The sequence below is a fragment of the Pyrus communis genome, chromosome 10, assembly GCF_041283825.1.
Source record: "Pyrus communis isolate YQ-2024b chromosome 10, ASM4128382v1, whole genome shotgun sequence".
In the NCBI taxonomy this organism is placed as follows: domain Eukaryota; kingdom Viridiplantae; phylum Streptophyta; class Magnoliopsida; order Rosales; family Rosaceae; genus Pyrus; species Pyrus communis.
The window spans coordinates 31751866-31777338 of NC_142574.1; the positions used below are offsets into that span (position 1 = coordinate 31751866).

At 36.1% G+C, this 25473-nt stretch overlaps 3 protein-coding genes and 1 long non-coding RNA gene across 9 annotated transcripts; all 4 read right to left on the bottom strand.

Moving 5' to 3' along the window:
* Positions 1 to 2638: 2638 nt before the first annotated feature.
* On the bottom strand, positions 2639 to 5936 carry LOC148693912 (cysteine-rich receptor-like protein kinase 10). 2 transcript variants are annotated; one of them, XM_068466657.2, is made up of 7 exons: positions 4660 to 5936; positions 4353 to 4496; positions 4119 to 4240; positions 3756 to 3966; positions 3436 to 3673; positions 3160 to 3310; positions 2639 to 3077 (listed from the first exon to the last, which is right to left on the bottom strand). In XM_068466657.2, exons 1-7 carry the CDS (start codon positions 5603 to 5605, stop codon positions 2748 to 2750), a joined length of 2142 nt encoding a protein of 713 aa, XP_068322758.2. In that variant the 5' UTR covers positions 5606 to 5936; the 3' UTR covers positions 2639 to 2747. The 2 variants fall into 2 exon arrangements, with proteins under 2 accessions (XP_068322758.2, XP_088534414.1); XM_088678288.1 differs by lacking the exon at positions 3160 to 3310 and having other exon boundaries at positions 2878 to 3077.
* Positions 5937 to 10833: 4897 nt separating this feature from the next.
* Positions 10834 to 13977, bottom strand: LOC137727824 (cysteine-rich receptor-like protein kinase 10). Its single transcript, XM_088678292.1, has 8 exons — positions 12931 to 13977; positions 12610 to 12753; positions 12375 to 12496; positions 12013 to 12223; positions 11697 to 11934; positions 11445 to 11595; positions 10924 to 11362; positions 10834 to 10881 (listed from the first exon to the last, which is right to left on the bottom strand). Exons 1-7 carry the CDS (start codon positions 13745 to 13747, stop codon positions 11033 to 11035), a joined length of 2013 nt encoding a protein of 670 aa, XP_088534418.1. The 5' UTR covers positions 13748 to 13977; the 3' UTR covers positions 10834 to 10881; positions 10924 to 11032.
* Positions 13978 to 17789: 3812 nt separating this feature from the next.
* On the bottom strand, positions 17790 to 20212 carry LOC137727839 (cysteine-rich receptor-like protein kinase 25). Of its 4 annotated transcripts, none has more exons than XM_088678303.1 (5): positions 19386 to 20212; positions 19091 to 19262; positions 18849 to 19006; positions 18526 to 18647; positions 17790 to 18322 (listed from the first exon to the last, which is right to left on the bottom strand). In XM_088678303.1, the coding sequence occupies exons 1-4, from the start codon at positions 19629 to 19631 to the stop codon at positions 18555 to 18557; spliced, it is 669 nt and encodes a 222-aa protein (XP_088534429.1). In that variant the 5' UTR covers positions 19632 to 20212; the 3' UTR covers positions 17790 to 18322; positions 18526 to 18554. The 4 variants fall into 4 exon arrangements, 3 of the variants coding, with proteins under 3 accessions (XP_088534429.1, XP_088534428.1, XP_088534430.1); XM_088678302.1 differs by having other exon boundaries at positions 17790 to 18353; XM_088678304.1 differs by lacking the exon at positions 18526 to 18647 and having other exon boundaries at positions 17790 to 18353.
* Positions 20213 to 21131: 919 nt separating this feature from the next.
* Positions 21132 to 23757, bottom strand: LOC148693913 (uncharacterized). Of its 2 annotated transcripts, none has more exons than XR_015952526.1 (4): positions 23142 to 23757; positions 22930 to 22998; positions 22282 to 22338; positions 21132 to 21434 (listed from the first exon to the last, which is right to left on the bottom strand). It is a non-coding gene; the product is annotated as an uncharacterized LOC148693913 (long non-coding RNA). The 2 variants fall into 2 exon arrangements; XR_015952525.1 differs by having other exon boundaries at positions 21132 to 21452.
* Positions 23758 to 25473: the final 1716 nt, after the last annotated feature.

The following is a 25473-nucleotide window of genomic DNA, read 5'->3' on the forward strand; positions in this document are numbered from 1 at the left end:
AAACTTCAAGAGTACGACATATTGGGATTTCCTATAGTAATATCTCATTTACCGTCAAGTAAAATAGTTAAAAATTTAAAAAATAAAACAAAGCATTATTGAGTTGAAAAATCACTGCAATGACATTCTTTATAGTTATTTTCTCTTACCAAAGAAAGTAAGTTACTAGAAAAACGTTGTGAAAAAATGACAACTACACTGAAAAAATTACACAAAAATAAGTGTGCGTGTTGTCCCCCAGAGTTTCTTTTAGGAATTTGTGTAGCAGCTCCCAGAAGACAGGACAGGTCCTGCGTGCACTGCCCAGATCCGTACAGTGAAGTGAAACCTGTGTTTGAAAAGGAAGAGAGCAGAACACTTCAGACTTGGTTGGTGTCATTAACTAGCTAGTTAATGGTTGGCGTCTATATTTTAGTAGCCATAGGATCAAATTTGATTAATTGTTCAGATTGTGCAACTAAATTGAGAAAGATTTACATATATGAATATACCGTACTAAATAAAACATTAATATGTATAAACTAATTTTCATATAGCATTTAACAATTGGCACAAAACGGTACAATAACAATGTACTCATGTCGTAAAATTTGCTCTCATACAATGACAAGAAAAGCTAAGCTCATTTGTTCATTCATTTAATTTATAAAATAAATAAAGTAGCAATAAAAAAAGCACAGCTGAGAGAAAAAGAAAGGAAAGTGCAAAGCACAACCCGAACGTGCAATGTTAGGTAACAACACACTGAGGAAGATTCAACAGAACGAAAGAGAAACCCATTGATTTTTTTTTTTTTTTTTGACAAAGAGAAAAGAACCTTTTTCCGATCATTGGCGTGAAAACTTGAACCTTGTCAATCATGTTATGTGGGAAAAAGCTTCATTGGTATTCTTCATATCATGTGGCGAGTCCACCAAGGGTTAAACTTAAAGGTAGTCAGTTGACCCCGTGAAGGCCAAAAAAAGGGTTTGGGATCAACTCCAGTGACCCCTTTGATTGTCTAGTTGATAGCTTTGGTGCCCACCATCTTTTGACGAAATGTCTGAATGAATTGCCTGAAGTTGATGTTTTTGCATACTGGAGCTTTCCTTTTAAAACAACATAGTTTTGAACCTGGTCCTTAGTTCTCAATTTTTTTTCACAAATGTTTTAAAAGAAAAAAAAATAACAAGAAACCTCCTTACATCCACACCCATCCCCGACTATGCCAACCCCCCCCCCCCCCCCCCCCCCCCAAAAAAAAACACCAAAAAAAAAAAAATGAAAGGTTTTAATAAAAATGATAAATAAATGTGTAATGAATAGGATCAGAAAAAGGTAAAAACATGATTTTTCGTTAAGAATAAACAGTACCGGGAGTGTTTCGTTAAACCTTCCAAAAAAAATTCCTAATCACTGTCATATCATCTCCTAAAGTGGACAGCAGCCACCCAAACCCGCCACCACATGCGGCCATTTTGCCACCGAGCCACTACTCTTTCCTCTCTCATATTTTCGTCCCTCAAATTTCAAGTAACTTTTAAATTATAATCCCAAATTTATGGTTTATGAAATTGAATATTAAGGTTAAAAAAAAAAAAAAAACAAAAAATATTTACCAACCCATTGATTATGAATCCTGAATTCGATGCTGCTCACATATATATATAATGGCAGACATATAGAGTAGCTTAAGAATAACAAGGGTGAAATGCCTACTTAGTCCCTGAACTATCACCTCTATAAAAATTAGATTTCTGAATTATTTTTTCGATAAAATAAGTCCCCAGTTAAATTCATTAAAAATTACTAATTTCATCCCTACTATTATATTCAAAGTTATTTTATTTAATTTTTCGTCAATTTAAGTCAATTGAGACACTTTGAAGTGTAATACCGTCATTTTTTCGCCCATAAGCCCTTAACATTTCATATAGATTACAAATCTAACGTATAATTTATCCTCAAAAGTTAACTCCATACACTATTTATTTATGAAAAATTACCAATCAACCCTCCAATGTGTATCACATACAAGTAATATGACTTAAATTGATGAAAAATCGAAAATAGTAGTTTCGAATATAATATTAGGGATGTAATTGGCAAATTTTTATAATTTAATGACTGATTTTTCTAAAGAAAAAAAAAAAAAAAAAAAAAAAAAAAAAGCTTAGGGACTTAAATTTCACTCAGGTGATAATTCATGAACTAAATTAGCAATTCACCCTAAAAATAATTATGGATTTGTAGAAAAGAATACAATCTTCGTTTTCTGCTCTATGTACGTCTATACTTGGTAAATAATACATGAAAAAAAATAGAACGTACAATTTGAGGAAGATGTTGGAAAATGATCGTTACGATAGTGAGTATCAAAATGTTTAATTGGGTTATTACCGATTAAAGGACTCACTAAACCATGCCAATCACGTTATGTGAAAAATCAAGATATTGAAGAAACTCAGTATACATATTACATTTGCATCTTTGATGTTTTCAATCTTAACAGTGGTCGATCATCGTTGGAAACCAAATTCAAGTTTCATGTTTTCTAACAAATAAATATAAACAGATTTAGAGTCCGAGCACCGGCATAATTTTATCATATAAACAAATAAAAATTGCGCCTAAAACTTGTATGTGCAGAACGTTCATCTTTTTAAGGACGGATGATACCATGTCGGTAAATTTGGTTATTGTCTAGAGATGATTGTATATATAATCATATATTACAATACGTAGCAGTAACAACTTATATATTCACATTATCTAGGGTATATTTCAGTGATAGATCCTTCATAAACGGATAGAGATGACTTGCTGATAGACTGAGCGGAGTCTAGTGTTGCCTCTGACATGTTTCCCATTGCTCTACTTTGGAGGAAAAATGCCGGTTGTTGAGGTGATGGCAATGTAACAGAGTAGCTACTAAGCATGAGAACTATCGATTGCATTGTCGGCCTGTCAGCTGGATCTTCCTGAACACAAAGTAAGCCGATGTGGATGCATCTGATTGCTTCAGTCCTCGAATAAGAGTCTCTTAGACACGGATCCAACAATTCCAAAGGTGCCCCATCTCTCCATAACTTCCAAGCCTGCATAAAATTCAAAAGTTTAATTCATGATGCTATGTTAATGCAGGAGAACAGAACACTACACTTTTCATTTTAAGCTTACATGGCTCATGAGGTCCTCAGCTGCATTGCTCTGAAAGAAGTTACTGTTCTTCTTGCCACTAATGATTTCTAGCACTAAAACACCGAAACTATACAGATCGGACTTGACAGAAAAATGTCCGTGCATCGCATATTCGGGAGACATATAACCACTACAAGGAGCATAATCATCAGCATAGAAATTATGACAAAGATGTAATGAGAAAACATTTCAAATTCAATTTGAAAATTGCAAAACAGAAGTGGTCGTGAGAAAAGAATGAAATAGGTAACTTACAATGTACCGACAATTCTATTTGTGTTTGCTTGAGTTTGATCAACCCCAAATATCCTGGCCATGCCAAAATCAGATATTTTTGGATGCATCTCCCCATCTAACAATATATTGCTGGCTTTGAGATCACGATGTATAATTCTAAGTCGGGAATCTTCATGTAGGTACATGATTCCTCGAGCAATTCCTGAAATAATCTTGAAACGTCTTGACCAATCCAATTGCCCTTGTTTCTCAGGGTCTGCAAATCATCAAAATCAAGTTATCATCGACGAACTGCTATTGCAATAGGGAAAGACCATCAGATGTCTGAGTGTACAAACCAAATAGGAAACAGTCGAGGCTTTTGTTGGGTACAAATTCATAAATAAGAATCTTTTCTTGGCCTTCCAAGCAGAATCCCAACAGCCTAACCAGATTTCGGTGTTGAAGTTTGGCTACCAATACCATCTCGCTCTTAAACTCTTCCGTGCCTTGGCCAGAATTCCTTGATAGCCTCTTCACAGCTACTTCTTGACCGTTTGAAAGTATAGCCTGCGAGAAAACTTTGATCAAACCATGGAATGTCCACTCATGGCATTCATGGGCAAGCTTCTGAGGCTCCAAAATTATTCAGATTTTGCAAGCATAAAAATTGGAACTTTTAGACCTGAAGGAGAACTCATATCATATATTGATTAACATACCTTGTAAACTTGACCGAAACCACCTTCACCTAACTTGTGATCATCGGAGAAATTGCTCGTGGCTGCTTGGATGGCAGCAAAATCAAATTGCAAAGACGTGACGGAAGTATTGTCATTCTCACCTGCACAACCAACCAAACCATAGAAGCATAATGTTTACAGACGAGGAATAAATGAAAGGAGAATCAACGAGAATAAACAAGAGGAGAATTGCAGAAGAATATATTTGTCCACCGCTTGGTTCGTCTGCTGCTGCTTGATTGTACTTCTTTCTTGCTCCCCTAGTTATGCAGCAGTAAGCAACAACTAAAAGTAGCACAGATACAGATATTGGTAAAACAATGGCAACAACTGTAAGAGTTGGGATTTTGCTTTTTCCTGTAAAATAAACAAAAAATATTGAGAAATTGGTAAAATCAACAGCCACAGGACAACACCATATTCCCCTGTTCCAATAAACTACCCAATAAAATAATCTGATAATACCAGAAATGACTTGATTGGGGCTTCTAAAAAGTTTTAAAATGTTTGTTCACTTTACCTTTAGGCGGAGAAGGAGGAGGAGGAGGAGGAGGAGGAGGAGCCCCTGGTGCAGGCTCTGGTGCTGTGCCGTCTTGGGGGAAGAAGGGGTAGATTTCATACCTAACGTTACAACTTGGAAACAGAACTCGTCCCCCTTGCTTTCTGCTACAACAAGACGGCAATTGCACTACGATAATCTTAAGGCACTTGTGGCAAGTAGCCGCGGACAGGTCCTGCGTGCACTGCCCGAGGGTGTACAGAGTAATCAGATCACTGAATTTCATTTTTTTTGTGGCGAACTTGTCGGCGTCGTTGGCAGCCTCGGTAGCCACCTCGTTCATACTCGCCGTCAGCACCTGGTTGAACCGAGTCGGTTCCGTTACGTCCTGCGAGCTCAACAGGATCACGGCAGGGTTCTCGGCTGAGGTGGATAAGAATGACACGTACGAGTAGCGCAGCATACAGTCGTCGTACCAGATCACAACCTCCTTATTGATGGGGCATCGCCGGGGAATCTCGCCGGTTGCAGTGGCAACGCAGGTTTCGCAAGCGTCGGTGCCCAAGACATCACCGCGGCAGAGGAAGAGACCGTAGACGGCGTTGTTTGGGGTTTTGACGGTGGCGTTGTAGAAGCCGGTGGAGCGGTTGGCGTTGGAGGAGAGGGTGGAAAAGAGGCGGTTGAGGTTGGACTGGAAGGTCGAGTTTGGGGTGAAGGTGGTGGTGTTTGAGCAGGCGTGGGAGAGATATTCTGCTTCCGTACTGGTCAGAAGGCTGGGCAGAGTAAAAATGGAGAAAATCAAAAGAAGGGTGGTCATGCTTTTCAATTTTTGGTGATTCATCATAACGTCATATGCTTTTGTACCGAGTACTAACAAGAGCAATGCAGGGGTGGTAACAAGACTTTTCAGCTTTGATTGTTGACCAGAAGAGTTCCTCTCATACAACCGGGTCTTAGACAGTGCCATCAACGTCTAATAAGTGATAAAGTTATGAATGAGTATTCACCTATTTGTGAAATTCCAAGAATTCTTAAATTGTGTCTGTTTATCGTATATCGTGCAATCATAAATTATTTTAAATATTTTTATTTAAAATAAATCATGAACCATACCTGACGAAAACTGACCGCACGATATACGATAAACATATACGATTTGAGGATCACTAGAATCCTCACAAAAAGGATATGGAGAGGATCCTCATTAATAAGTTATTTCTAGATGTTCGTATTATATATGTGTTTGCAAAGAGGAGTTAGAATTTTCAAATAATAGAATCTTAATTTCAACAAAAAAAAAAAAGGAAACTTTAATGGACCATTTTATCGAGCACCTAATAACCATTTGTCGATTCCTACCAACATTTGCCAAAAGCTTACGTGAATGTATGTTGACAACTACTATGAGTCAATAGAGCTTGTCGAGGGTAGCTGTAGGAAGCTATCGAGTAATGTTGAAGATTGTCAAGGCTTGTCAGCTGAGACATTTAATCGAGCACTTGATTCGCACCATAGAGTCGCATACAAGAAGAGATCAATGATAAATGAAAACAAATCTAGAAGGAGAAAATCATAATTTAGTGTTTATAAGGATTAAATAAAAGTATACAGTCAAATATACATATATATTTTAAAGCTGTTAGAATCATAAGCAGCCAATAACTCCATATTAGTATGTCATTGCATGTTTGTACTTTAAAATAAACATACATATTATTTGCCGAATTCATATCGGTGAAAAATAAAAATTGCAATGTAGCAAAAAATAATAGGAAAACTAATGAAAATAGCTTGAAAACTTTGAGTTTTAACGATAAGGACAAAATAAAAGATAAAGTAAATAACTTATATATCTATCTTTTTTTATATTAATTTTTAAGATATTTGATGTAGAAAATGAATTTTTTATGTATTTAGCGAATTCTTTTTTATACATATCGATGTACAAAAATCGGGCATTAGAAAACTTTAAGACCCCACTTCAAAAGCTCTTCTAAAACCCCCAAATTTTCGGGGCCTACACTTGATCGGTGATCAACATATCTTCCTGTAAAGAAGCCTGGTTTCTCAGGTTTAAGACCCCACTTCAAAAGCTCTTCTAAAACCCCCAAATTTTCGGGGCCTGCACTTGATCGGTGATCAACATATCTTCCTGTAAAGAAGCCTGGATTCTCAGTTCTGGAAAGACAAATAGTTTCACTTTTTAAACATATGAACAATCGATGACATGGTCGGCCTCTTGTTTGCATCTGCTTGAACACACAATAATCCAATTAATGTGGATATACCTTAAAAATTCATTTGGACTGCACGAATCTTATATCAACGAATCCATCAACTCCAACTCTTTTGTTTCATTCCGCAAGTGCCAAGCCTGGAATCGATCATGGATGTAAGTACTCCAGTTTTGATAGCACATTAATTTTTTGATAGCACACTAATTTTCTTTTGGTCAATATAGCTACATTAATTTGTTCGACAGAAAATTTTATAATGCAACCCTAGTAAAGACCTTACGTAGTATAAGAGTCGATGCATAATCTGTCGGATGAAAGCCTAAAAGGTTCTTCCTCCCCCTTACGATCTCAAGCAACAATACTTTGAAGTAAATACATCAGATTTACTTAATACAATATCTCCATAGCATACTTTGGAGTCATGTTACCACAAAACTGTAATCACAAAATTGTAACCACAAAATGATTGACATAAGAGTTTAAAAAGTGAAAATATATAACTAATACATAGATAAGAGGGACGCATATAATAAAGAAAACTTACTAGGTGCCAACAATTGCAATGGTGTTTCCTTGAATTTGATCATCAACCCCAAACATTCATGCCAAAATATGGTATTATAGGACTCATATTGCCATCTAACACGATATTGCTTGCTTTTAAATCGTTATGTATAACTCTAAGCCTTCACTTTTCATGAAGATAAAAAATTTCTTGAGCGATTCCTCCTATTATCATGCAACGGCTTAACCAATCTAGCTATTTACGATTTTTGGATTCTATATACTCACGTCAATTCATTAGATATAGACAATAATATTGTATTTAAGTTCAAAATTGCTAAAAAAAAAATTCAGAATGATGTACCCTTACCAAAAATAAAAAATCAAGACTTTTGCTTGGCACGTATTCATAAACAAGTAGGGTTTCCTTTCCTTCCAAACAAAATCCCGGAAGCCTAACAAGATTTCTTGTTGACAACCCCTTCACTGCTATTTCTTGTTCATTAGCAACTGTTCCCTGACACACAAGGCATTTTATCCAATCAATTGGATTGTCATATATGCATCTTATATATGTTTAGAATTGTACAAATTGAACCAAGATTCAAAATAGTTCCCAAGTGGAATTGCAAGAACACAGCAGTCTTCGTATCATCCCTACCTAAGAAAGTAAGTGTCAAAATATTTGTAAAAGACTAGAAAAACGTAGTGAACCAATGATAACTACGCACACTCATATAATTGAATAAATTAAACAAAAATATGTGTACATGTAGGGGAGTAGTGTGCAGCTATCATTTTTCTTCTTATTTCATGATAAATTAATCTCACCGTTTGCTGAGATATAGAACTCGTCCCCCAGAATTTCTTTTAGGAATTTGTGTTGCAGCTCCCAGAAGACACCAATTGCAATCTCCAGAGGACAGGTCCTGCATGCACGATGCACTGCCCAAATCCGTACAGCGAAGTGAAACCTGTGTTGGAAAAGAATAGTATTTAGTTTTATTCTGTTGTTTGAATTTTAGGTTAAGCCCATTGGAATTAGAGTGTTGATTTCTTGCCTACTAGAATTAGGTTTCGTTGACTATATATAGTGCTTATGTTATGCAATTGGCTGCAATGTGTGAAAAAACTCGAGATTCTATTTGACTATATATAGTGCTTATTTTATACAATTGGCTGCAACGTGTGAAGAAAGTTGAGGTTTCATTATAAAATTAATTGGCAATATGAAAAGTAGCTTAATCTCTTATAAATCCTTACAAGGTTTCTCCTTTCACCAATGTGGAACTCTTTTGATCTTGACAAATTTTCAAACCAAACACGTGGACAATACGAATTGGGTGACGTAGAGCACATGTGGTCGTTGAGCTTCACACGTGGGCCAACCTGCTCTAATATCATGTAGACCAAAGACCCACACACAACAACACCGATATTGTCTCCAACTTGATAATTATACAATCTATCAGTATGATTTTATCACAAAGAATCTCGATATTAATTGAAGTTAGCTTAAAATATTTAAACTCTTCTGTCTTTCTTTCTGTAGCTAATGTGGGATTTCAACAATGTGGGCTCCAGTGGGATACACCTCGACGTGACGCCCATTTTTGAAGAAAAAAATTCTATAAATATGTTGTCACGCTTGCCACTATAATACAGCTACTCGGAGGTTTCATATTCCAAGTCAATAATGACTCTCACATATGATGGGACATGGTATGCGTGAGTATTACAGCATCCCTTTTCTTGTCTTTTTATTTTATTTTATTTTAACAAAGAGTATAACAACAGTCTTAAATCAAAATATTTTTACTTTGGGTTGTATTCCCCCTTTTTTTACCAAAAAAAAAAATGTTACTTTTTCAAGTTTACCAACTTTGTCACCGAATTTATATGGAGACGTCAAACTAATGAATCAAAAGAGATTCTTTCAAGTACAAATGATAGCGTTTTATCACAATAACGAAAAGCAATTATGTTTATGCTTTAATAATGTAATTTCGATCTCTACCGATTCTTCTTTTTCCGAACAACTAATTATTAACTTAGTACCACTGTTTTTAGTGAAAAAGAAAATAGATTCATTCAAGAAAAATAGAGAGTGATGCAAGATTTGGATTGCCGAGAGGGGCGAATCCATCGTGGGACTTCATGGAGTTGAGAGAGAAGGAGTGAGTAGAACAATTCAGACTTGGTTGGTGTCATTGACCAGCTAATTAATGGTTGGCGTCTATGTTTTAGTAGCCATAGGATCATATTTGATTGGTTGTTGATTTAGATTGTGTTAGTAGATTGAAAAATATTTACATACATGATATATCGTATCAAAAAAAACATTAATATGTATACACTATTTTTCATATATCATTAAACAATTGGCACTCATACAAATGGCAATGAATAGCTAAGCTCATTTGTTCATTCATTTGATTTATGAAATAAATCAAATAGCAAAAAAAAGCACCACTGAGAGAAAAAGGAAGGAAGGTGCAAAAGCACAATCCGAACGTTGGAACGTGCAATGTTAGGTAACAACACACTGAAGAAAATTCAATAGAGAGAGAGAAACCTTATGATTTTTTGGACAGAGAGAAAAAGACCTCTTTCCGATCATAGGCATGAAAACTTGAGCCTTGTCGATCACGTTATGTGGAAAAAAGCTTCATTGGTATTTTTTATGAGGAGGATTCTCTATCTTTCTATATCCTTTTATTTGAACAATTATAGTTTAATCACGTTAATATTTTATATTAATTTTTTTATAAAGATAATAAGGTAAAAAATAATATGTGAGAAGAGAAGATGAAAGGAAATGAAAATAGAAGGGTAATGAATCCTCTTCGGGTCATGTGGCGAGCCCACCAAGGGCCAAAGGTTTCAGTTGACCCCGTGAAGGCAAAAAACAAAGACTAGAATCAACTCGCGTGACCTCTTGATCGTCTGGTTGGTGACGCTTCGGAGCCCACCATTTTTTAACGAAATGATTGAATGAACTGCCTGAAGTCGATGTTTTTGCGTACTCGGCATGCTAGTTTTTTTTTTTTCTTTCAAAACGATATAGTTTTGAACCTGGTTTTTAGTTTTCCTTTTTCTTCAAATATTTTAAAAGAAAAAAAATAATAATAAACCTCCTTACATGCACACCCACACCCGATTACAGCCCCCCTTCAAAAATGAAAAACTAACAAAAAGTTAAAAAAAAATTTATAATAAAAAATAACAAATAAAGGTTTAGTGAATAATATAACAAAAATATAAAAATTTGATTTTTCGTTAAAAATGAACAGTACAATATGTGTTTTGTTAAAACTTCTAAGTCAACCACATGCTACCATTTTTGTCACCGAGCAACTACTCTCTCCTTTCTCATTTTTTCATTCCTCAAAATTCAATTAACTTTCAAATTATAATCCCAAATTTATGGTTTATGAATAATTGAATATTGAGGTTTTAAAAAAATAATTAAACGCTTTTACCAACTCATTGATTAGAAAACCTGAATGCATGGCTGCTCACATGTATTTATTGATTAGAAAACCTGAATGCATGGCTGCTCACATGTATTTATAAAATTCCAATCCATCGATTGCAAGCGGTAGGTTGATAAACATATATTACAATAGATCCTAACGCCTTATTTATGCACACTATCGAGGGTATAATTCAGTGATAGATTCTTCATTAACGGATTGAGATGACTTGGTGATAGATTGATCGGACTCCAGCTTTGGATTTGACATGCTCCCCACTGCTCCGCTTCTGAGGAAAAATGCCGGTTGTTTAGGTGATGGCAGACTGACAGAGTAGCTATTGAGCATGAGAACTAGTGATTGCATTGTAGGCCTGTCAGTTGGATCTTCCTGAACACAAAGTAAGCCGATGTGGACGCATCTGATTACTTCCGTCCTTGAATAAGAGTCTCTCAGACACGGATCCAACAATTCCAAAGATCTCCCGTCTCTCCATAACTTCCAAGCCTGCATAAAACTCAAAGGTTTAACTCATGATGCTATGTCAATGCAGGAGAACAGAACAATACACTTTTCACTTCAAGCTTACATGGCTTGCGAGGTCCTCAGCTATATCAGTCTGAAAGAAGTTACTGTTCTTCTTGCCACTGATGATTTCTAGCACTAAAACACCAAAACTATACAGATCGGACTTGATAGAAAATTGCCCATGCATTGCATACTCGGGAGACATATAACCACTACAAAATTCAGAGGGAAAAATTTGACAAATTCATTAGTACAGATAATGCAAAGAAGAGGTGGTCGTGTGAAAAGAAAAGAAGAAAACGGGGAAATTTACTATGTTCCGACAATTCTACTTGTGTTTGCTTGAGATTGATCAACCCCGAAGATCCTGGCCATGCCAAAATCAGATATTTTTGGATTCATCTCCCCATCTAACAATATATTGCTGGCTTTGAGATCACGATGTATAATTCTAAGTCGGGAATCTTCATGTAGATACATGATACCTCGAGCAATTCCTGAAATAATTTTGTAACGTCTTGACCAATCCAATTGTCCTTGTTTCTCAGGGTCTGCAAATCATCAAAAACAAGTTATCATCGACGAACTGCTATTGCAATAAAGACTATCAGATGCTTGAGTGTACAAACCAAATAGGAAACGGTCAAGGCTCTTGTTGGGCACATATTCATAAACAAGAATCTTTTCTTCGCCTTCCAAGCAAAATCCCAATAGCCTAACCAGATTTCGGTGTTGAAGCTTGGCTACCAATACCATCTCGTTCTTAAACTCTTCCGAGCCTTGACCAGAGTTCTTTGATAGCCTCTTCACAGCTACTTCTTGACCGTCTGAAAGTATACCCTGCAAGAAAACCTCAATCAAACAATGGAATGTCCACTCATGGCATTCATCGACAGCTTCTGAGGCTCCAAAATTATTCGGATTTTGCATGCAGAGAAATTGAACTATGTAGACGTAAAGGAGCACACGTATCATATACTGATTAACATACCTTGTAAACTTGACCGAAACCACCTTCGCCTAACTTGTGATCATCGGAGAAATTGCTCGTGGCTGCTTGGATGGTAGCAAAATCAAATTGCAACGACTCGACAGTAGTAATATCATTCTCACCTGCACAACCAACCAAACCATAGAAGCATTATGTTTACAGACGAAGAATTAATGAAAGGAGAATCAACGAAGAATAAACAAGAGGAGAAGTGCAGAAAGATAAACATTTTTACCACTCGGTTCGTTTGTTGCTGCGGCGTTGTACTTCTTTCTTACTCTCCTGGTTATGCAGCAGTAACCCACAACAAAAAGTAGCACAGATACAGATATTGGTACAACAATGGCAACAATTGTACCAGTTCTGATTTTGCTCTTTCCTGCAAAATAAACAAAAAAATATTGAGAATTTGGTAAAATAAACGGCCACAGGACAACACCATATTCCCCTGTTCCAAAGTCCACAATAGCTATCAACAACCCAATAAACTGATCTGATAATACAATATTCACTTGATTGGGTCTTCTAAAAAGTTTTAAATGTTTGTTCACTTTACCTTTAGGCGGAGAAGGAGAAGGAGGAGGAGGAGGAGCCCCTGGTGCAGGCTCAGGTGCTGTGGCGTTCTCATCATAGAAGGGGTAGATTTCGTACCTAACGTTACAACTCGGAAACAGAACTCGTCCCCCTTGCTTTCCGCTACAACAAGACGGCAATTGCGCTATGGCAATCCTAAAGCACCGGTCGCAAACAGCCGCGGACAGGTCCTGGGTACACTGCCCGAGGCTGTACAACGTAATCACATCAGTGAATTTCGTTTGCTTTGTCGCGAACTTGTCGGTGTCTTTGGCAGCCTCGGTAGCCACCTCGTTCATACTCGCCGCCAGCACCTGGTTGAACCGAGTGCTGTCCGTTACGTTCTGCTCGTTCATCATGAACACGCCAGGGTTCTCGGCCGAGGTGGAAAAGAATGACACGTACGAGTAGCGCAGCATGCAGTTGTCATACCAGATCACAGCCTCCTTTTCGATGGGGCATCGTTGGGGAGCCTCGCCGGTTGCAGTGGCAACGCAGGTTTCGCAAGCGTCGGTTCCCACGACATCACCGCGGCAGAGGAAGAGACCGTAGACGGCGTTGTTTGGGGTTTTGACGGTGGCGTTGTAGAAGCCGGTCGAGCGGTTGGCGTTGGAGGTGAGGGTGGAGAAGAGGCGGTTGAGGTTGGACTGGAAGATGGAGTTTGGGGTGAAGGTGGTGGTGTTTTTGCAGTCGTGGTAGAGATATTCTGCTTCCGTACTGGTCAGAAAGATTGGCAGAGTAAAAATGGAGAAAATCAAAAGAAGGGTAGTCATATTTTTCATTTTTTGATGATTGATCATAAAATCATAGCTCTTTGTATTGAGTATTAAAAGAGCAAAGCAGGGGTGGTAGCTTGACTTTCAGTCTTGCGTGTTGACCAGAAGAGTTCCTCTCATACAACCGGGTTTTACACTCAGTGCCATCGTCGTCTAGTAGGTGCTTGCAACTTGTTCAACAGTTGCACTATTCTGTCCACTGACCAATTGTTTAGTTGTTTATTTGTAAAAAAAAAATTCAATTAGAAACTGTGTTACTATTCTAAACTACATGAGGTGGATCCAATAAATAGTGAGTTGCAAAAAAAAAAATACTCTAATCTTGTAGTTGACACAAGTTTAAATTTTTTTTTTTTTTTAAAAAGTGATGCAATAACAACCAAGCCTTATAGCATTAAGCTGGATCAATTGTACAAATTTTAAAACATAATACGTTCTGTTTTGTGTTAAGTATTCTGTTAACTTCAAGTATTCTATATCTTTTTTAAAGTCTCTTCCCAAATTTCCTAAAAAAATCTAAAGTAAATTAACTTAAATTACAAAATAGACAACCATTTAGGATACAAAGAAGAAAGGATAAGGATTGTCTGTCCTCCCACTTCCTCCCGTGTCCTTTTGTTTGTGTGGTCACGGTTAAATCACGTTAACAATTTATATTACTATTTATTTTTATCTTATTATCTTTATAAAAAAAACGATATAAAATGTTAATATGGCTTAATTGTAATCACACAAAATAGAAAAGCACGGAAAGACATTGGAAGTAAGAGGACAGACAATCTTTATCTAAAAAGAAAACGTTAACCAATTTGACTAAGTCCACTAAATGGCCAACTTTTATGGTTTGTCGTGTCATATTAAGTGTGAGTGGTGTTGAAGGGATATCAGTGGGTCATTGTCTTTATCATCGAATTCATTGCAAAAAAAATACAAAGAGAGCGGAGAGAGAAAAAATAAATAAATAGAAGAAGCGAAGCAGAGTAAAATGCAATGGGGACGGGAGTGGTGGAGGTCAGGCCAGTTTTGTATGGGGAAATTCGAGCTTGGTGGGGATTTTTCTGAGGATTATTTATTTTTAGAATCAAGGAACAAAAAATTCCTGAATAAAATATTTGATTATTACCCACAAGAATGTTACAAGTTCCTTAAACTTGAAGAGTAAGTCTTGTATTCAATCCGAACACTAAAAATATTACTCATTTCGTGCGCATCAAGAACTCTCATGCAACGGGATTTTACTATTGCAATATCACATTCACCACCATGTGAAAAACTTAAGTACTTAAAATACACGACAATACATTATTGACTTTAAAAATCTCTACAATAACATTCGTTGTTGTTATCTTCTCTTGTCATCATGGCCTATTAAGTGTTACGTTAGGTCAATTGATAAATGTAGCCTACTTAATGGGACCACTGCACTACTAGGTTGTTCTCCTTCATACACCATCATGTGATAAGTTATTTACAGATGTTCGTACTATATGCGTGTTTGTAGTGGCGAAGCCATGATTTTCACATAAAGGGGTCATAATTTCAATAAAAAAAAACTTTATCGGATCATTTTGTCGAACACCTGGTGGGCATTGATTATTCCTACTGATATTTGCCAAAAGCTTACGCGAACGTATGTCGACAACTACCATGGTCAGTAGAAGCTTGTCGAGGGCAGCAGTAGGGAACTATCGATTAATGTTGAAGACTGTCAAGGCTTGTTAACTGAGGCATTTCATCAAGCACTTAGTTCACACAATAGAGTTGCATATAAAAAAAGAGAAAATGAAGACATGGATGATAAAAGAAAACAGAACTAGAAAGAGGAATTTATGAATTAATTTGCCATAATTGTAGGCGTCAAATACAAATACACAATCAAATATAATATGCATAGAGATTTTAAAGCTGTTGGGATCATGGGCAATCAACAACCCCATGTTAATTCCGCCACTGCGTGTTTATACTATAGAATAACTACGAACATTCACCTAAAGAAACTGCATACATATTATTTGCCAAATTCGCATCTGTGAAAAATAAAAATTGCAATGTAGCCAAAAATAATTGAAACTTTGCAATCTGAAAAGTCACGTCAGATTGTAATGCATCCCATTGAATTTACAGGCGAAAGATTGATTATCTCTATGGGATTAACTCCCGAGTTATTACAAATTAAAGAAAAATTAAATAATGAGATTATGGAAGTATATATTCTCGCATTTATTGCTACTGCACTGTTTATTCTAGTTCCAACTGTTTTTTTACTTATAATATACGTAAAAACAGTCAACTAAGGTGATTAATTTGAATTAAACTTGATTTTTTTTTTCTTATCAATAATTGTAAAGAAGAAAAGGATAAAAATTTCGCGTCTTAAATGAAATGGGCACTAGAATCAGTCGTAGAATTTAAAGTCCATCAACTTGAAGTTTCCGTGTTGACTATCTCACTAGATATGTCACTATCTCAGTCAAATACGTACAAAAAACGAAAACGAAGGACGAACTGACCAAGAAATTGTATAAAACTTCGAAAGAATTAAGTATAAATTTTGTAGCGAGGGAAACATCGAAACGATGGAGACGTAAGTGTCAAAAGGGATACCATATAATATAATACATAAATTTTCAACAACAATATAATTAAATTAAAAAAATGTTAAAGAGAACAATTTAAAATCAAATTTACAAATCAAATGATGTGTTACCATTAGAAAATAAACACATTAATTGATACTTAATTAAAAATCCAATTATCAACAACCACATCATTTGGTTTACATAATTTAATTTTACAACTTGATCTTCCTAGCATTACCTATTACATAAAATATGTTGATAAAACTTGTTCCGTTGATCTTAGATTAATATAATTTCGTGTTTCTTCCCTTACTATTGTTGCTTGTTATGTTTTCTTTTGGGCTCCCCGACCCTTTCGGCCTTTTCAGTTCGTAAGGGTGGAGTTGAAATTTTTTCATCAAGTAGACTAGCTTAAAGATTTGAATCTTTATAACAAATAAAAAAAATAATTGATAATGTATGTTTCACAATATCAGCTAGCTTAGAAAAAATTTCACATGTATCTTTATTAAATAAATACGTATTAAAATTCAAACAAAGCCAAAAGTGAAATATATGTACAAGAACCAATGAGAAAAATGGTGTAAAAATAGAGATGGTTTGTAAACTGTGCTATATAATTTTATGTAATTATGGGAGAATTAGGATTAGTGGCTAAATATATGATGGCTACATTTGCAAAACAATGAAAATTACATGTAAAATTTTATTTTTCACCCAAAGCTACTGGGACTTTATGTTAGCCTTTAACGTGGCTCCGCCAATGTCTGTTTGGAGCTCTGGTTCCATCAAGAAACTTGAATTTAACTGAAATATTACGTTATGTGTGCGATAAAAGTGTGAAATTTGAGATGGGGTTTACACATTCCATATACGATTAATTGTAAGTGCAGTTAATGGATTCCGATGATATACGGATTCCAGTTAATATCGTGAGCAGTTGCTACTACTAGATCGTGGAGACCAATACTTATATGTGCAAAGAAGGCTGGTCGCTCAGGTTTAGAAAGACTAATGGTTTCATTTTTCAACATAAGAACAACTGATGACATGGTCGGCCTGTTGTTTGCATCTTTTTAAACACACAATAGTCTGATATGAATGTAACTCAGGAATTCATTTGTACTGCATGAGCCTTTCAACAACGGATCCATCAACTCCAACACTTTCCTAATTAAGAATGCAGTGATCATATATTGATTTATAAATTGCCATATACCTTATACCTACATCATTTGTTTGAGATTTTTTTTTATAGGCTAACTCAACTAAAAGGCCTTACATAGCCTATAAGAGTCGGTGCACCATTTGTCGGATGAAACCTAAAAAGTTTCTTTCTCCCCGTTGTGATCTCAAGCAAAAGTACTCTAAAGCTATATACATTAGATTTTATCGAATACAATCCCTCCATCGCATACTCTAGAGGCATGAAACCATTGAATTGCAAGTGCAAACAGATAAGAATTGGAATATGTAAGATAATGAACTAAATAGAGGAAAATATATATATGAGTTGAAACTTACTAGGTGCCGACAATTCTTTTGGTGTTTCTTTGAGTTTGATCATCGACTCCAAATATTCTTGCCATATCAAAATCTGATATTTTTTATTCACATTTTCATCTAACAGGATGTTACTCGCTTTTAGATCACGATGTATAACTCTAAGCTTTGAATCTTCATGTAGATATAAAATTCTTCGAGTGATTCCTCCTATCATCGTGCAACAGCTTGACCAATCTAACTGTTCATGTTTTCTGGATTCTATATACTCACCTCAATTCATTAAATATATACAAATTTGAAATTGCTAAATTTTTTCAGAATGATGTACTCTTACCAAAAAGAAAATAATCAAGACTTTTGTTTGGCACATATTCATAAACAAGTAGGGTTTCCTCTCCTTCCAAACAAAATCCCAGAAGCCTAACAAGATTTCTATGTTGAAGTTTGGCTACCAATGCAACCTCGTTCTTAAATTCTTGGACGCCTTGTCTAGAGCTTTTTGCCAACCTCTTCACTGCAATTTATTGTTCATTAGCAAGTGTTCCCTGACATATGAGGCATTTTATCCAATCAATTTCGTTGGTATGCATCATATATATGTTTAGAATACAACAAGTTGAACCCGAGATTCTAAGAATCGAGCACTGTATATTAAGAATCAATAATTTCAAAGACAAAATAAGGGTAGATATATGTTCGCATTTTCAATTTTCATACCTTGAAAACTACACCGAATCTGCCTTCACCTAACTTGTCATTATCAGAAAATTTGTTTGTGGCTTTTTCATTAGTTCCCAAGTCGAATTGCAAGGAATCAACAGTCTTTGTATCATCCTTAGCTAAGACAGTAAGTTTCAAAATATTACATGTAAGGGACCAGAAAAACGTAGTGAGCAAATGATAACTACATACACTCATGGAATTGAATAAACCAAATGAAAATCATTTCCTGATAAACTAATCTGACCGTTTTCAGGAAACTAAATTGGCGAAAGTTCCAACATGAGATGAGATAGTGTAACAATAAGCGTTGCACTTACCTCAATTTCAAGTTGTACCCCTCGTTTCTTGACTCTCGAAGAAACGCATATGCCGCTGAGAATTCTAACAAAAGCAACCAAAACCACGACCACCACGGTGATGATAATTACTTTTGTGTTACTCGTCTTTGCTGCTGGAACCGGAGGTGGAATATTTGCTGGCGGCACCAAAAGTTCACGACAGCATAAATTGGAATTGTTATTGAATTACAATTAACATCTTTTTGGGGGCTAGTGTCTACCTTTAGGCCCTTCTCTGATGGAGGCTGGCGGCGGTGGGGCGGAGGAGTAGAAGGGGTAAACTTCAAACCTAAGATTGCAACTGGGTTTTAGAATTCGTCCCCCAGCATTTCTTCTAGGAATTTGTGTTGCAGCTTCCGGAAGACACCAATTGCAATCTCCAGATAACAGGTCCTGCGTGCACTGCCCAAATCAGTACAGCGTAATGAAACCTGAAACACTCGTTTCTTTCTTCGCAAACTTGTGACTGCTATTGGAAGTCTGAGCGGCCACCTCGGTGACCGTAGCTGCCAGTACCTCGTTGAACCGGTATTGGTCCGTTATACTATTTGCATTCTGCGTGTTCCACATGTACACGTAAGGCTTGTCGTCCGCCCTGGAAAAGAAAGACTCGTTGGAGTAGCGTAGCATGCAGTCGTCGTACCAGATCACCACCTCTTTTTCTACGGGGGTAGCGTTGTGGGGCCTCGGCGGTTGCGGTGGCGACACAGGTTTCACAAGCGTCGGTGCCCACAACGTCGCCGCAGCAGAGGAAGAGGCCATAGACGGCTTTGTTTGGGGTTTGGACTGTGGCGTTGTAGAAGCCAGTGGAGCGGTTGGCGTTGGAGGAGAGGGTGGAGAGGAGGTGGTTGACGTTGGACTGGAAGGTGGAGTTTCGGGTGAAGGTGGTGGTGTTTGGACAGACGTGGTAGAGATAATCTACTTCCGTATTGGTCAGAAAGCTGGGCAGAGTAAAAATGGAGAAAATCAAAAGAAGGGTAGTCTCATGCTTTTCATTTTTTGGTGATTCATCGTAACATCATAAGTTTCTGTACTGATTATTAAGAGCAATGCAGGGGCGGCAGCAAGACTATTCAGTTTTAAGTGTTGACCAGAAGAGTTCCTCTCATACAACGGGGTTTTAGCCTCAGTGCCATCAACCTCTAGTGAGCGCTTGCAAGTTGTTCAAAAGTTGCACCATTCTGTCCACTGACGAATTGTTTAGTGGTGAAATGGTAAAAAAAACAAAGGTGATTTTGGGGACACCAAATTTTTAAGCTAATTTTTTTAAACTAAATAACATAATTGTTGATAATTAAATTATGTTAATTAACGTATTTATTTTTTATTAGTGACACGTGTTTTAGTTTAAAATTTTAATCTTCCTAATATTATCTTTTAATTAAACCCACCTTGTATGTACCTTGTGTCCATAAGAAAGGTTTAGGTTAGCTGATAAACCTTTAACCCGTGTTTGATGGTTTCTTCGTTGTCGCCTTCTTCTTCTTCTTTTGGTTTTTCAAAGTGTTCTGTTCATGATTGAAATGTAGCCATGAATTGACAAGAGGGTTTGAACATGCAGACAAGTTTTGTCCTAAGAGTTGAGTCGATTGGAAATTTTAGCCAAACAGTTTTTTTTTTTTTTTTTACACTCCTCAAATATTCAACAATTACACCTTTGAAATTTTTTTTTTTTCTTCTTTCTTTTTACGAGGCTACTACTCCTGAACTTGGGTATAAGGGGGCCGAAATTGTCTTGATCAATTGACGTAATCAACTTCTGCTATTGAACACCTTCAATTAATGCCTTCGACACTTCTTTAGTCTTCAAAATCTTGGAAAATATTCCTCATTTGTGGGTCTGGGTTGAATCTTCTCTGTTTACTTGGTCTAAGTTGAATCTTCCCTGATTACCTACCCCTTAAATTTTTTGTGTCACATAATAAATTTACAATGTACTAAAATAATTACGAATTTGCATAAAAGAACACAATCTTCGTTTTTTGTTCTATGTACGTCTATATGTTGTAAATAATACATGAAAAAAGTAGTACGTACAATTTGAGGAAGATGCTTGAAAATGATCGTTACGATAGTGGGTACTGAAATGTTTAACTCGGTTATTATAGACTAAAGGACTCACTAAACCGTGCCAATCACATTATGTGGAAAATCAAGACGTTGAAGAAATTCAAAATACAGATTACACTAGCAATAGTGCCTGCGCGATGCTACGGATTTTAAAATTGTATAAAACATGCAGAAATTTCTAAATACACACGATATGCAATACTATTTACATACATATAGAAATCCATTTACAACCATATGGATTGGCAGTTCTATTGCCATTGTTCTAATATTCACATCTTTTGTATATAGTATTATTTACATATAAAAGATAATATTTGATGTGTATTTACATACTATTTGATGTGTATTTACATACTATTTACACACAAAAGATTGGGTAGATAGCCCCTATTGATATCCTCATGAAATATGCAGATAATCAGCTTATTTTACCCAATCATAACTAAACTGTGTGGTTGCAGCTGACTTTAAGTTATTAATGGAACAAAGTACCTGAAGTCGAAGATAAACCTGGTGAACGTGGAAAACTTTTATTACATAAAATTACAGGAAAAGCTTTTAAAAGTGGAAATAAAATTAAGTCAAATGATTAGGGAACCAGAAGTTTACTAGACCATACACAGAAATAAAATTTAAATTAAAAAAAAAAAAAAAAACAATCTCATACACAGAGCATGACAATTTTAAACATCCAAAAGCGAAACAAAATCATCAGAGTAAATAATAACATGAAAGTGAAAACTCATTAACAATTTATTAAGCATATATAGGTACACCCAACAGATAATCTTATTTAATCACACCGTTTTAGTTTATCAAACTGATTATTTAATACTGTCATGCACGACAATATTTTACCATAATGAACTCTGACAATACCCTCTCATCCCAGTCGCATTTTTTGTTAAAATTTTGTTTGCTTTACTTCCATCCATAAGTTTAATATCTTTTCACTGTTTTTCAAATCTTGACGAAACTATGAAGACACAAACAACATCACTCAACTCCTTTTTCAACCCTTTAACCAGTTACACAAATAAGAATGCAGCATTTTTATTAAAGCATGTAATTCTCCTCTTCCTATATTCTTCCCCTTTCTCTAACCAAATAAAAATTTCCAAAACTATGTACGAATTTTTTTTTATATAAAAAATGATACATAATTAAAGCAAACAAAGAAAAAAAAAAGAAAACTCTTTTGTGAGATTGTATTACATTGTTAGCAACCAACGGCAAAATGTTTCATCTTCTCACCAATTAATAAGTCAGTAAACAAATTACTAAACTTTCTTCATCACAAAAGGCTAAAAGCAAAAAGCAAAAAACAAAAATCACTCACCTTAATGATAAAGCATTTTGAACAGTCGCATCATCTCATTGTGTAGAAACAGAAAATCTGTAAAGTGTTAACATTTAAACAGATATAAAAAATGGCATCATCACTTGGATTAATTCTTTAAGAAAATCGATGACAACTGTAACATAAGCATCCAAACACCAAATTAAATGCAGAAACATGGCAACCCATAACATAACTGAATTCCAGATGAATTGAAAACAATATTACAGCAAAAGAACTCCAAACATAAAAAAAATCCCAAACCAATTGAAAAAAAAAATAACCAAAACCAAAACAGACCAACTCAGGGTCATTGACACAGTTATTTCAAGAAAGCTTCCCAATACTGATGAAGCGACACTTCTCCCTTGCCTTGGAGCAGTCTTTTACTTTCAGACTTCAACCAATGAGTATATTCAACCAATAACTGAGTTTGGAAATATACAGCATAGATAATAATTTTCCTGAATTAAACTCAAATCATATATATATGAAATTTTTTAAAATCATGTATAATCCAAATTCCAGTCCCAAAAACAAACCATATTTTTAAAAACTACAAACATGCAAAACCCAAATCAAATCTTCAAGTCATTTCAGATTTTATCAATAACTCACCAACCCAATACACACAAAAGAGTAAATTACCTGAAATCGCGGCTGCTCAAGTAGTTTCTAAGGACATGTAGATTGTGCGTTTAAGTTTCAAGGTTTTTACTATGGAATTGAAGCAAAACCCAGATTAGATTCTAAGTGGGCTTATCAAAAATAATAATTTATTCAGGAATCAATACTGAAAATAAATAAGAAATTAACATTGAAAATAAATTAAGAATCTAAAAAAATTGAAATTTTCATACCTTTAAGTTTCTGGGTTTTACTGTGGAATCCAATTGAGAACCACCTAAAAAACGAAATCACGTATGCTGAGCAAAAATCACCCGAACACGTTAGACTACGCAAGCAAAAAACGGATTTCAATCGAATTGAAAAAGGCAGAAATCTGTAGCCCCTCCACCTTTCACGAATCGAGTAGTTTTCCGGAAGAAAAACGAAGGTGAAAAATCGGATGGAGAAAGTTGCAAAGGGTGGACACCAAGAACAACACCGGCGTGGAAGAGAAAAAACGTTACACAATTTGCAGGAGCTGAGGATGGAGAGAGAGAAGCGAACGGAAAGGAAAAACAACGAAGAAATTGAAGGAGAAGGATCAGCGATGATAGACGCGTGGCCACCGAGGGCAATGTCGCCATTTCACTGGCCAAAAAGTGGAAAACACGGACAACCAAGAGCAATTTTGGGGCATTCTGGGGATTTCACTTTTAATGAATAGTGTTAGGAAACTGAGTTTTAGTATATACAAGGAGGAAGAAGAAGGAGACGGAGAGGTTATAATTTTGTGTTCCACAGATGTGGAACGAGTCGTTCCAGGGGGGTGAGGTGGAACGAAAATTCACCTAAAACTCATCCCGTGGAACAGCTCGTTCCACCCGTTTTAAGCGCACCAAACGTGGGACGGAACGTCTTGTCTCACTCTATTCCGTCATGTCCCACATACCAAACAGTACCTAACTGATCAAATTGTAGAGTAATCTTATATTTATCCACCTCCAGGAGTTGACTCAGATAATAACTTCCCTGGACATATATGTACATTAAACAGAGGATTTTAATCAATATGACACCCCTAATGTTAAATCCTAATCAATTAAAACGGCAAGACTTGACTTACACTAATCAATTAAAAAAATAATTCTTGCTAACCAAACAGGAAATAAGATGCGGATGAAAAAACACACCTAAAACGGCACGATTGGTTTCTCGACAACAGCCAAAAAAAATCCAAATTGCCTTTTTAGACGATGGAATCGAAATCGAAACCGACAGACACAGGAAGATATAGATTGAAGACCCTTCTAGTAGCTTCAAAAAGCAGGGTGGCGATGACTGACACGTGGCCTGGGAAACAGCCGCTTAAACTCTGAGGAAAAGAAATAAAGAAGATAGCACCCAACAAAAGGGCATAATCGACTTTTCATTGCACAAATGAGGAAACATAAAGGACACTAAGCTGAAACAGAAAAGGAGCCGGGAACCAATATAAACCATAAAAAGTATACAACACGATCACCAACACGTGACACAATCAATGCTCACGTACCATGCAACAGGCGACATGACAGGCACAATCAATCCTCCACAATCAATCCTCACCTACCATGCAACAGGCGACATGACAGGCACCATGCAACAGGCGACATGACAGGCACAATCAATCCTCCACAATCAATCCTCACCTACCATGCAACAGGCGACATGACAGGCACAATCAATCCTCACCTACCATAAGGCAATCATACATGACATGACAGGGATGCAGGGAACTATGGGAGGAGAAGTCAGGAGAGAAAAAGGGCACAAATATCTCAATTTTTAATAATTGTTTTGTCCATGATCTAATTTTTTTTATAATTTTTTAATATGTTGTTTGCCACAAAGCCCGACGTGGAAGACAAAAAAAAGGAGCAAAACCAAAAAAATAAAATAACCAAAAGGCCAACGGGAGACAGGTGGGCTTTTTAAAATTTTTAACAATTATTTTGTGCATGCAATCTAATTTATTTATAATTTTTTATTGTGTTTCGAAGGTGAGATGGCGTGAGGCATAGCAGGTAAGCATGCCAGGGAAGTCAGAAGAGAAAAAGGAAACAAATACCTAGAATCAAAAGGGCAAAACGGCCAAGCCGAGCAACACGTGAGAAAAAAAAGGATGAAGGAAAGGGGTAAAAACGACATTTCATGTAGCATCTTCAATATGCCAAAAAAGTGGATGTTAGATCAGGGGCAAAACCGGAACGGCACTGTTAATGAACAGTGCTTTTCCACGGGCATTTAGTATATATAGAATTTACGTCTTTAATGTTTTCTATCCTAACAATGGTTGATCATCATAGGAAACGAAATTCAAGTTTCATGTTTTCTAACAAATAAATATAAACCTATATAAAGAGTCCGAGCACCTGCAGAATTTTATGCGATTTATTATCATATAAACAAACAGTAATTTCTCCTAAAACTTGTAATCTTGTATGTGCAGAACGTTCATCTTTTTAAGGACAGTTGATACCATGTCGGTAAATTTTGTTATTGTCTAGAGATGATTGTATATATAAGAAGATATTACAATATGTA